Source organism: Mustela putorius, unplaced genomic scaffold (assembly GCF_011764305.1).
Source record: "Mustela putorius furo isolate JIRA1106 unplaced genomic scaffold, ASM1176430v1.1 tig00003869_pilon_pilon_pilon, whole genome shotgun sequence".
NCBI classification, from domain to species: domain Eukaryota; kingdom Metazoa; phylum Chordata; class Mammalia; order Carnivora; family Mustelidae; genus Mustela; species Mustela putorius.
In genome coordinates this window covers 21,550,787-21,564,295 of record NW_025422021.1, presented here as the reverse complement: position 1 = coordinate 21,564,295, position 13,509 = coordinate 21,550,787, and the positions used below count along the sequence as shown (strand labels likewise).

General features: G+C 40.6%; 1 protein-coding gene across 13 annotated transcripts in view; it reads left to right on the top strand.

Annotated features, from left to right (window-relative positions):
* Window positions 1-13,509, top strand: part of TANC1 (tetratricopeptide repeat, ankyrin repeat and coiled-coil containing 1) — a 230,335-nt gene that overhangs the window by 106,023 nt on the left and 110,803 nt on the right. For all 13 annotated transcript variants that reach the window (XM_004743905.3, XM_013051963.2, XM_045066600.1 and 10 more), the window contains exon 3: window positions 389-589. In XM_004743905.3, coding sequence (XP_004743962.1) covers window positions 389-589 — 201 coding nt within the window. The remainder of the gene's footprint in view (window positions 1-388; window positions 590-13,509) is intronic.

Sequence of the window (13,509 nt, the reverse complement as noted above, 5' to 3'; positions counted from 1 at the left end):
TGCTTCTCCCTCTCTCCCTGCTCTTGCTCTCTCTTGCTACCTCTGTCTCTCTCAAATAAGTAAATAAAATCTTAAAAAATATATATAATCTCAGATTGGTGGCTTTCTGGACCCATTGTTAGGAGTAAAACTGGGCTAGTTGATAGAATACAGAAAAGGGTATGAGGTATGGAGTTCATTGATACCTGAGTGGTGCAACTTGAATTTTCTCTCACATGATAAAAAGTCCTCTAAGAATGGTAAAAAAAAAAAAAGAAAAGAAAGAAAAAACTACTAAGGAAAACAACATACACATAAGACATATGGGAATTACATTCCAAGGATGTAGTTCTTAGGAATTGACCTATAATTGATGATCTAAATTCAGGTTTTTCTCTCTTCACTCCAGGAGGTGACTTTGGTCCAGAGACGTCCCCCCAAGTCCTGCCCTCTGGCCATGGTGGCGACTTTTCCGTGAGCAGCCTCCCTGTAGCAGAGGACACCTACAGGGTGAGCTTGGCCAAAGGTGTCTCCATGTCTCTGCCTTCATCACCTCTGCTGCCTCGACAGTCTCACTCAGTGCAATCAAGATCAAATAAAAAATCTCCAGGTAACTGAACAACCAAACAGCACCCAAACTAGTTTGGTTATAGATGTAATGCTTTTATTGAAATGAAGCAAAACTGGTGCTTATAAGGAATTTTCTGGGAAGTTGTTTGCTTTGTTACAGTAATTTCTGGAAGAAGAAAATCTTAAAAAAGAAAGTTATGATTTGAATACACTCATTTCTTTAGTTCAGCCTGTGTATAAACTTTTGATTGCTAAGGCTAGACTTTTATAAATATTCAAGATCTTGTTATCAATATTGATCATTGGTCTTGTTTTCTTGGTCATGAATTTGGGAATGCTATAATCCAAACTCACTGTGGTACATTTAAAAGTTCTGGATTTTGGCAAGGGTTATCTGACAACAGTTCATTTATTACTGCCTAGTGTTACAAACTGATGTCCTTTCTTTGATTACATCACCCAGCCCTGGAACAATTATAAATTTTTTTAAAATTCAGACTTATAAAGGGGTGGGAGCAAGGGTCTTACAGATTACTTGTTTTAAAGTATTGTGGCTTCCCTCATCATGACCAAGTTTTTGCACTTAACATTACCAGTGAAAACCAAATGTTACTTAACTTTGAGAGGTTATGGTTCAGATGTGAGGAAAGCCTTCTGGAAACCTGCAATCATGAGCATTCCTCTGATGTTTTAGGTTTGCTGAGCATTTGTTTAGTCCTCAGTATGGTTTGGGGCCTTTGTTGACCATATGGGGGAGTGGAGGGGGTAAGGATTCTTCTCACATACACATAAATGAATTTGGAATTGGTCTAAAATGTGTCCTGGGGCTATAAAATTGGAATCTGTTTTTCTGGTTTCCTAAGTACTTGTATTACTTGACACGTGATAGGCATGATTTCTGAATCTTTTAGCGGATATTTGCAGTTTGTGTGGTGACAAAATTTAGAAGGCAAACCTTGAGGCTCTGAATGTTAGAAATGGTGCTATGAATTGGTAAGTGTCCAAAACACTTTATTGTTCTAGAGCTTTCTTATTTTGGACAGCATTGTTTACAATCCAGTCATTAGCTGGAACTTGGAAACCCTTTTGGTATGAAGCAATTTCCTGTGCCAAGGAATTTGACCTGTTTATCAGTATTTGGGGAAATTCCTGGAATGTCCTTCTTTCTCTTTGCCGTTCCCCACCACTATATCTTTTGGTCAGATTTCTTTCCTTCTTTCAAATTGTGGTTCCCACACTGCCTTTCTCGATGGTTACCCCATTGGAGTTATCTTCTCCCTACAAATTGTGCACAGCATTTTACTTTTTCCTTTATCAGCCCTGTCATTTGTTCTTTTCCCGTTGAGTCAGTGTTTTTTATGTGTAGCCTGTGTCTGATGGGCATGGATAGGCATGATGGCTTCTTTGAGTATACTTCATCTATAAAAACCGATAAGAGAATTCTGAACCTCTCTGGATTTTATTCATTTGAGAGAGAGAGAGTGTGTGAGAGAGCATGAGCAGGGGGCAGGGGGAGAAGCTGGTTCAGTAAGCCAGACATGGGGCTCGATCCCAAGACCTTGAGATCATGCTCTGAGCCGAGGGCAGACTCTTTACCCCTGGGATCATGACCTGAGCCAAAGGCACACAGATGCTTAACTGAATGAGCCACCCAGGTGCCCCCTATCTGGATTCTTAGGGGACCTTGGTTGAGGGTAATGCAAGTGCTAAGTGCAGAGATTCGACCTTTGGTAGAATTTGCTCTCCTATAGTCTGTGCTGCTGCAAACGAAATGATGCAGCTTGGGCCTTAGGTCTGGTGAGACTACCTAAGAGCCTAGGAATATGTATTTCAGAGAGAATTTTATTAATGTTATTATTATTATTATTTTAAAGATTTTATTTATTTATTTGACAGAAAGAGAGAGAGAGATCACAAGTAGGCAGAGGCAGGCAGGGGTGGGGCATGATGTTTGTTTTAGTGGGACTTGAATCTTTTTAATTTTTAACTTGATTTTTGCAGCTCTGTTGAGATACACAACTATAACTTGTAAGTTTAAGGTGTAACACATAATGATCTTATGTGCGTGTGTATATGGCAAAATGGTGACAGTGAGGTTAGCACATCCATCCTCTCATAGCTACAGTGTGTTTATTTTGTGGGGTGTTAGTGGGCTGCTAAGTAGTGATGAATGTCATGGTGAACACGGAAAGGATGGCTATCCTGAAGGTTCTCAGAGGTCACAGGCTCTCACGGGCCAGAAGGCCCTGAGGACGCCTGACCAAATTTGGTATTTTAGTTTTGAGAAAATATTGTATAGTTTGATTTTCTCCATAGGAATAAAATTTGTTTCTGCTGAATTCTTTGCGAGGCAAGGCCTTATGAACAGTAGTTGTGTGACATTCAAACTTTTAATGGATCGAAGAGAATATTCTCCATATTAGATGCTTTGGGTCCAAATTAAATACACTAAGCAGATCCTTCTCTAACGGAGCCATGTTTGTGCTTCGCCCAAATTTGTGCAGCAAATTCGTGTCTCACAGTGGTGATTTGCCTTCATTATCTTGGCAATTTTAATTCAAAAGGGAAGCTAAGGGCAGATATGCTTGCTTAAAAATGGCAGTGACTCAGAGTACAACAGACAATAAAACAATGTTTTTCCACAATGTCTAATGCTCATAGGTTTCTGTTTAAGCCATATTGTTAGAAACTTATCCAGAGACCGAGTGTTCTACCTGCCTGTAAAATTAGTTGGCATATGGTTGTGAACGTGCATTGGATTTAAAAATAGCCATCTATTTAAAAAGCTCACACTGTTGTTGCTAATGATACAGTAAATACGGTGTGGTGTGCGTGCTGTGCCCACAGGCACTGAGCCCTCCCCCCTGCCTTCCCCTTACACCTGCCCGGCTGGGCTTCAGGATCTTGTCATCATTCAGAACCAGCTCTGAATTACAGAGATGACTTCTGTTCTCATTTGTATGATAAGACCCTTTTCTCTCTCTTTTGTTTAAGAAGGTGCATTAAAAAAAAAAAAAAGTAAGAAAATCTAAACCTGTTTTACTTGTTTGGATAGAAACTCTTCACTAATTGATGCTAATCAAGAAACTGTCAGGGACTGAAACTTCTAGCAAAGGTCAAAGACTATAAACCCCTATAATAGGCACTGCAAGTAGCCTGTTTTAATGAAAGCTTGTATTTTAATACAATAGGTGATTAGCTCTTGAGCCATGGGAACTTTGGGCCAGAGACAATTTCATTAACCTTGCAATAACGTGACCCTGCATTTTTCATGGTTGAGTTTCTTACATTCCACTCATATTGCTCGGTAATATTATTTGCTCTCATACTACCTTGTTCCATATAGTTACATTTTTTCACTTGTTAGTCTAAAGATGCAGTTTTTGGGTTTTGTTTCAATTTATTTCCCCCCTGGAATGGAAACTACATTTGCTGGTAAAGAAAACAAGGGCCAGTATCCATTATAGTCCTGTGGTGATTGCAAGCTTTTTGGATTAAGAAATCATTAATATTTGTAATGTATCCTTTTGTCTTCCAGAGAAAACAAAGCCCATTTCCTGTGGTTTATTTATTAGTAATATCATTAGTTACTTTATATTTGGATTATATTTCCCAGATCACTTTGGGCCCATTATGCAACACTCCAAAGGTAGGGCATGAACGGGAAGCACGCTTTTAAAATACTCTGATGGGGTACAGCAGTAGAGGGTGGAAAGTGGGGGATACTGCTTTTTTCATCTGTGCTTATGTGGCAAGACTTGCTAGTGCCGGCCCTTTCACTCGGTTCCAGGTCCATTTCTTGCTGTAGCCATTTTGGAAACCGCCCTGGCTGGCTGTTTCTTTAAGAGAGGAACCTCCAAGTTGACAGACTGTGAAGTGGAAGTCATTCTGCCCTTTGATTCTTGGACCATAAGTTAATTGTCTGTCCAGGCCCTCCCTGTCTCACCCTGCAAGTGTTTCTTATAGAAAATTAGCGCTTTTGTTTAAAAAGATTTTTTTATTCTGCTTCATCAAGGGAGCACCAAGGTGGTTCAACGAGACCTGAAACCACACGTGCATGGTCTTTTTTCACTTAATATAATATCATGAACAATTTTCAGTTTGCTTGAAGAACTTGTGATTTAATGTCTTCTGTTTCAATATTCCATGGTTGATTTTTAACTAATTTCCAGTTGTTGGGTATTTGTTACTTTTTAGGTTTTAAAATTGTAGCATGAGCCAAGATATTTTGCTTTGTTTTTGCTGTTCAATACCTACGAATTCAGAAATTTTAATTGTTGTAAAATACAAGTAACAGAATTCACCATCTTAACTATTTTTAAATGTGTAGTCCAGCCGTGTAAAGTTCATTCACATTATTGTGCACCCAGTCTCCAGAGTTCCTGATGTGATTGTACTTGTCCAGTAATTTTTGCGCACATCTGATATTGTAAGAGTGGCAAGTTCCCAGAAGTGGAATTATTGAACTAAATGGACTGTGTTTTTAAAGATTCTTGGTGCATACCGCCCAGTCACTTTCCAGAAAAGCTGTATTGATTTCTCATTCCCTCCCGCATTCTTTGAGAGGCTTCTTTTTGAAGTTAACAGTCTTCTGGGAACCATCTCAGATGGATAGTGCTGGTGCAGTGCTTTGTCCGAATTAGATAGAAGGGGCTGAGAGAAGTCCTCCTGTCACCTTCCTCTTTTTGAACTTCCCTTTTGTCTGCACTGCTCAGACAATTCCCGTTTTCTTTCCTTCCATGATACTGTGTCAGGAGAATGATCGCAGCTGAGTCAGATCAAGTTCACGGCCAGAAAAAAACACTCAGCTGGCCTCTAGTTTTAGCTACAACCACACTCTCTGTTATGTGGGGAAGATCATAGACATTTTCTATTTTTTTTTTTAAAGATTTTATTTTTAAGCAATCTCTACCCCCAACATGGGTCTTGAACTCACAGCCCTGAGATCAAGAGTTGCATGCTCTACCCACTGAGCCAGCCAGGCTCCCTGGATCATAGACATTTTTGAGTTGGTGAGGCCTCCGGACCAGGTCAGGCCATCTGTGCCAGGCCTCTTTGCAAGTATGGAAGGCATGGAACTTGCCCCAGTGTGGAAGTTACTGGTGGAGCTTTGGCCTACGGCCCAGGTCCCTCGCTCTGTCCCCAGCATGTTCTCTGATGCCACTCTGCATTGTTCTGCCTGTTCATTGTTGACACATGAGCCGTAAATGACAGGGCTTTGTGTTCTGGTTACATGCACAACAGGAGGCTATGGGCTTCATGTACCCACATGCCTCTGTGAGGCTTTTTGATGGGGGAGGGGAGAGAATAACTCAGGAAATGGCCCAGTCCCAGCCCAAGCCTGCCTGTAGCACTGGGCTAGTATGAGGCCCTGCTTTCACCTAAGTGGTGTGGGCCACAGTTAGGGCTCTGATTTTCAGCAAGGACAGTTCCTCCTCCTGTGGTGAATAGGAAAACATTCTTTGTTTCCTCCCAGAGACCTGTTATCTGATAGCCTCCTCCAAGGAGTAGGCGGCTGCCTGTGCCACACTGCCACGCCCAGCCGTGACCCGGACACACACACTCTGTTGTTCTGTGTTTACACACTGAACCCACATGCATTCCTTTTCTCCACTGTGAACCTGAGGACCTTTCTGAGTGCCCTTTATTTCCACACCTGTGATCCTGGGTCACCCATATACACTTTGTCCGTGCCTCTGACACGCCCCAGAGTTTTAAAGAAGACCGATGTCTGGGTCTGCCTTCAGAGATTCTGATTTAATGTATATGAAGCATGCCTGGGCATTGGGATTTAAAAACAAACAAACAAAAATAACTCCTCAGGTGATTCTAATATGTAGCAAAGTTTGAGAGCCACTGGTAAGGAATTAGAATTATAGGACATAATGACATATTCTTTTTTAATGAAGGTAAATACACTGGTATTAGCTTTAGTTTTTAAATTTTAGAAATAATATTTGAGGAGGAAAAGACATTACAAAAATGTACTAAATAAAGGTACCAGTAAATCTGGGTTTCCTCGTACCCCCAGAAAGACCACCTCTTTTGACACTCCGTTCAGTGTCTTTCCTGCCCTGTTTTGTAGTACAGATGTGATGGATTTGACCATTTGCCTGAGCACTGCATGTAAGACGTTCCCAGTTTTCCACCAAATGAAGAACAGTAGAAGAACATTTTTTTTTTTTAAGATTTTATTTATTTATTTGACAGACAGAGATCACAAGTAGGCAGAGAGAGAGGAAGGGAAACAGGCTCTCCGCTGAGCAGAGAGCCCGATGTGGGGCTCGATCCCAGGACCCTGGGATCATGACCAGAGCCGAAGGCAGAGGCTTAACCCACTGAGCCACCCAGGCACCCAGAACATACTTTTATATTAATATTTAAAGGCATCTCTAATATTTTATTGGATAGACTATGCAAGTGGGATAACTGGGTGGATACTAATATTGAGAATGGATTGTGATATACTTACCAGTCATTGGTACTTTTTTCCTTGGGGTCTTTTTTGTGGTATTTGTCTAAGGTTCTACTTGGGCGATCTGTATGTCTTACCGGATCATCATAGCTTTCCTGTTACTCGCTTTAAGGCTATCAGTCATGTGGGTCACAAAAGCATTTCCCCAGATCGTTGTTTTCCATTTAACTATGTTTATAAGTGTTTTATGACTTACTAAAGTTTTTTGTTCTCTCCGTTCAAATTTACGTACTTTTCCATTGTGATTTATCCGGTTGCATTTTTTAAAAACAGCTTTATTATGATGTATCACATACCATATAATTCACCCATTTAAAGTTTACAGTTCAGCGTTTTTAGCATTTTCACAGGGTTGTGCAACCATTGCCACAGTCTAATTTTAGAACCTTTTTATCTCCCTTAAAAAAAACCCATTCACATTAGCAATTACTCCACATTCCTGCCTACTTCCCTCCCCCTCTCCCTAATCCACCATCCCGCAGCCCTAAGCAAACAGTAATCTACTTTCTATCTCTGAGTCGCCTATTCCAGGCATTTCATATAAATGGAGTCCTGTAACGTGGGCTCTTGTGACCGACTTCTTTCATATAACAGTGTTTTCTAGGTTCATCCACTTTGCATGTAGTATGTATCAGTACTGCATTCCATTTCATTACCTAATGTTTTATTGTATGTATACACCTCATTTAAAAATCCGTTCTTCAGTATGTGGACATTTGGATTTCTACTTTTTATAATAACGTTATGAACATTTGTGTGTGCATTTTTGTGTGTATATATCTTTCTCCTTTCTTGGGTATATACCTAGGGATAGAATTGCTGAATCATATTTTGGAGCACTGCCAAATTATTTTCCAAAGTTACTGCAACAGTTTGGAGTCCCACCAGCAGAGTGTGAGATTTCCAGTTTCTCCACATTCTTCTCAACAATTGTTGTCCGTCTTTTTTTTTTTTTTTTAATTACAACTGTCCTACTGCATGTGAACTGGCATCTCCTTGTAGTTTTATTATTAAGTTGTAATAATGCTTTTTCTATTCTAATTACAAGTTATGCAGTATACAAATTCCCTATCATTCTATGAATTGTCTTCACCTTCTTGATAACTGTTGTTTCAAGCACAAGTTTTTAACTTTGATGTAGTCCAGTTTATTTTGTCGCTGTCCTTTTGATGCTCCAAGACACTATTGCCTAATCTAAAGCCACAAATACGTATGACTATGTTGATTTTTCATACATGTTTTGAGATAGGGGCCAACTTCATTCCTTTACATGTGGTTATCCATTTGAACTGGTGCTATTTACTGAAAAGACAATCTTTTCCCCTGTTGAATGGCCTTTGACCAAGTCACTGCTATGTTCTAAACCAGCCCGATGTTCCACTTCCCCCTTCACTTTATTCCCTTCCCAGTTCCTGAGGTCAGAACTTCTATCAGACTTGACCTCATGTGTGGCCTGCATCTTTTGCTTCAGCCAGCCTTCCTTTGTGTCTCTCCTTTTCCCCATGTGAGAAGTAACTTCTTGCTCCAAACACTTGAAGCACGGTGCTTCCTTCTCCCTCTGCACAGACGTCTGTTGCACATCTCTTCCCTGACATTCCAAGCTCCTTGTCTTTGTTTCTTGACTTTGTTTCCCTATGGAAGCCTTGGAAATAGGATCTAATCACTTCTTTCAGTTACCCTGTTAAAATGGATAGGAGTTTAGTAATTAGCAGTCATCAGCCCCATGTGATTGGTTGAAAATAGTAATGGATACATAAGCCATTTCAATGTAATGGTACCTTAGGTTTTTAAAGTTAGAAACATAGTTTCCCCCATATCTAGAGAGAATTGGTCCTTTATAATTAAGGTCCTGTCTTACTACTCTGTCAGGACTTTGCTATCAATTGGCAGTGAGCAAAGGGGAGTATCTTTTAAGCTGGGTTTGTCAGAGACTTTCTCAATGCTACTTTTCTTTCTTTCTTTTTTTTTTTTTTTTTAAGATTTTATTTATTTGAGAAAGAGAGAGAGAGCACACAAGCAGGGGGAAGGGGCAGAGGGAGAAGGAGAAGCAGGCTCCCAGCTGAGAAGGGAGCCCAATGTGGGGCTCTATGCCAGGACCTCGGGATCATGACCTGAGCCAAAGGCAGACGCTTGACCGACTGAGCCACCCAGGCATCCCTCAACGCTCCTTCTCTATGCTCCTGTCACTCTGCCATGTTCTCTGCCTCTTGGCATTTTTGCTGCATGTTTCCCACCGCCTGCGGTTAATGATGACTGGAAGCTTTATCCACTCACACTTACAGCCACGTCAGCTGCACCCTGTGGTGGTGTCAGATGGCAGCGAGAACAAACCCCAGTGCTATGCTCAGAAATGAGTCTTTTTACCTCAAGAAAAAGATGGGGGGGACGCCTGGGTGGCTCAGTGGGTTAAGCTTCTGCCTTAGGCTCAGGTCATGATCTCAGGGTCCTGGGATCTAGCCCCGAGTTGGGCTCTCTGCTCAGCAGGGAGCCTGCTTCCCTTCCCCTCACCCCGTGCTGCCTGCCTCTCTGCCTTCTTGTGATCTCTCTCTCTCTTTCTCTGACAAACAGGTAAAATTTTTAAAGAAAAAAAAAAAAGAAAGAAAGAAAACAGATGGGGACAGGGAGAGCAGTGGTGGGACTCGCTTCTTTTCGATCATTTCTGATTCTCAGACAGAAGTAACAGAAGCCCATGGAAGCTATGGTTCCTGTAGTTAACATTGATGAATGTTATAGTAGAAATAGATGGGAAGGAAAGCTTGATGCGCCATCTTGAATTCTCAAGCTGGTCGTGAAACAAGTGTGTATGTGGGGTGGGGCAGGAATGGTTAGCTGTGTTCTAGATGGAGGGGCAAAGGTGTGCATTGGAAAGCTGAAGGGAACACAGAATGGGGATCTCCAGAGGAGAGCTCAGTAAGAACCAGAGCGCCTTACAAAGGGAAAACTGGGACCATGGGGAAAATCTTCATTATCCAGGCCTGGTGTGTTGAACCAGTAAGCTTTGCCTCTGGTGGCTTATGGAGAGTAGCTGGCAAATAGTTACATATGGAACCCTTTGTTTGCACAAGCGTTCTGAGAAATAAAATGTAAGAAACCCTTACAGGAAAGTGTGACTTTCTTACCTCTTTCATCACCAACCAGATCCTCCTTTATTGGTCAAAGGTCCTAAGTGGCAGTTGATGAGGTCACTTACTGTTTTTTTAATAGAATTTTTTTAAAAAGAGCAGTTCACAGAAAAACTAAGTGAAATGTCTGGAGGTGTCTCATACACCTCTGCCCTCCTCACACACGCTCAGCCTTCCCATTATAGACATCCCCCATCACAGTGGGACGTTTGTCACAACCAGTGAAACTGCATTGGCATGCCATCATCACCCAAATTCCAAAGTTCACATTCTTGGTGTTAGACATTCTGAGTTTGGGGAAACATATAATGACATGTATCCATCATTATGGTATCGTAATGTATTTTCACTGCCCTAAAAATCCTCTGTGCTCCATTCCGTCCATCACATGCACCCCACCTTGAAGCTCTGGCAACTACTCACCTTTGTAGTTATAATCTCCATGGTTTTGCCTTTGTTGGAAGGCCATGTCGTTGGAATCCTATAGTATGTAGCCTTTTCATGCTGATCTTTTCACTTAATAATTATGCATTTAAGGTTTCTCCATGTCTTTTTCGTGACTTAATAGCTTATTTCTTTTTAGTGCTGAGTAATATTCCATTGTCGGAATACACCACAATTTGTTTATCCCTTCACCCACCAAAGGGCATCTTGGTTGTTTTCAGGTTTGACAGTTATGAATAGGTCTTTTGTAAACAGCTGTGTGCCAGTTTCTGTGTGGACATAAGTTTTTAACACCTTTAGGTGAATACCAAGAAGTGTGAATCCTGGCTCATATGGTTAAGAGTATGTTTAGTTTTATGAAAAATTGAAAACTTCCTTTCAAAGTGGTGGTACCATTTCTGCATTCCCACAAGCAGTGAATAAGAATTCTTGTTGTGCTACATTCTCACTTGCATTTGGGGTTGTCAGGCTTTTAAATTTTTTTATTTATTTTTTATTTTTTTGGATTTGGGCCATTCTAACAGGTGTAAGGTGGTCTCTTATTGTTTTAATTTGCAGTTCCCTGATTACATATGTTGTAGAGTATCTTTTCATAGCATATTTTTCACCTGTATATCTTTTTTTTTGGTGAGCTATTAAGGTTTTGGACATTTTCAAAATTAAGTCGTTTTCTTATTAAGAGTTCTTTGTATATTTTGGATTTAGTCCTTAATCAGATATATGTTTTGCAAATATTTTTTCCCAGTTTGTGGCTTGTCTTCTCATTGTCTTTCACAGAGGGGTTGTTTTTAGTTTTAATGAATTTCAGCTCATGAGTTATTTCTTTCGTGAATTGGGGTTGTATCTAAGCAGTCATTGACATAGTCAAGGTCATTAGGATTTCTTTTATGTTACCTTCTAGGAGCTTTATAGTTTAGCCCTTTATATATAGGTCTGTGATCCATTTTGAATTAATTTTTGTGAAGGGTGTGAAGTTGGTGTTTGGATTTAATTTCTTGCATGTAAATGTCCACCCTTCTTCAAAGTTTTATTGGCTATTTTTGGTCTTTTGCCTTTCTATATAAACTTTAGAATCAGTTGTCTAATATCTACAAAATAACTTGCTGGGATTTTGATTGAGAATACATTGAACCTGTAGATCAAGATGGAAAAATTGGCATCTTCACAATATAGAGTCTTCCCTTCCATGAATATGGAATATCTCTCTCCATTCGGTTAGTTCTTTGATTTCTTTCATCAGTATTTTTTAGTTTTTTTCATGTGGATCTTTTACACATTTTGTTTATACTGAAGGATTTCACTTTTTTTTTTAAGGTTTTATTTATTTATTTGACAGAAACAGCAAGAGAGGGAACACAAGCAGGGGGAGAGGAAGAGAGAAAAGCAGGCTTCCCACTGAGCAGGAAGCCTGATGCCAGTTTTGATCCCAGAACCCTAGGATCATGACCTGAGCCAAAGGCAGACTCTTAATTACTGAGCCACCCAGGCACCCATAGGATTTCACTTTTTGAGGTACAAATGCAAATGGTACTGTTTTTAGTTTGAAATTCCACTTGTTCATTACTAATATATAGGAAGTCAGTTGGCTTTTGTATATTAATTCTGTATCCTACAAGCTTGTTATAATCCCTGTTCCAGCAATGTTTTGGTCCATTATTTCAGATTTTCTACGTAAATGATCATGTCATCTGTGGAAAAGGTCAGCTTTATTTCTTCTTGCTGATCTGTATGCCTTGTCTTGTCTTATATTAACTAGGACTTCCAGGGTAATGTTGAAAAGGAACAGTGAGAGGGAATATCCTTGCCTTTCCCCCACCTTGTGGCACACATGTGGTTGAATGCAGGGGACGTGGTTGTGCCCAGGTCACAACTCCCCTGTAACACTGCAGGGAGGTGTCATCTGAGAACATAGGCAGGATTATGGACACCTGTGTCTTGGACATTTTGATACTTCACAAGGACTCTGGATGTGAGGGTCTTCAGGAATCAAAATATGTGCCTGTTGTATACATCCTAGGTTCTGGTATTTATATTTGACTTGGGAATTAGAGGTCTGGAAGTGAAACTTAGAGGCTAGGAATCTCCTATTTTGTTCATTAAAAAGAACTTTGAGATCTTTAGCGAAAATTCAATAGACATTTCCTTTTTAAACTGGTTTGCTTTTACAAAATAACTTACAACATTTTTTTCTCAGGTCTAGAGTTCTTATTAGAGCCAGGTATGTGTTCTTTAAGATTTGAATGAATGTATGTATGCACTCAAACATACGTTTAAATTTGAGTATATTCGTTTAAAGGATTCTCAGAGTGGATGGTTTTGTTTAGAAGTGGTGGTGAGATTTGAACAGATCTTGTTTGCATTATGTAAGGTGAACTTCTGTACACGTCTTTACCCTGCTGGGGGAAATTCTGTCCAAGCCATGTAGTGCTGTGGGAAGTTTCTGGATAGACTTGGGGTTCAAATCCATAGTCCTGTTCTTAAGTTCTGTGTGCTTGGAAGTGACTTGTCAAGCTTTCTGATCCTTGGTTTCCTTGTAGTTCTTTGAGAGGGTAGAGGGGATGCCGGTAAAGTGCCCAGCTCCTCAAACACGCTCGGGAAGTGCTGTTGCCCCAACTTTTGAGATCAGATAACGTGCCCTCTTTCCCATGTGTTGGCTTCTCATACTTCCTCCTCTTCTGTTTGTCTGAGCTGGACAGTGGGGAAGGCACTGCTGTCTCCGAGCAGGGACCTCTAACATCTTGCTGTGGACCTCTAACATCTTGCTGGATTTGCCTCTCTCAGTTCTGGGTGTGGCTTTGCAGAGGTCGCCCTTCCACAGCTTGTGCGAAAGGTCTCATCCCATCTTTCCTTGCTTTTCATTTCCTGCGGTAGGTGTTGCTCCCAGCCAAGCGCGTTGTTTCTTTATTCTCGGTGCTATCA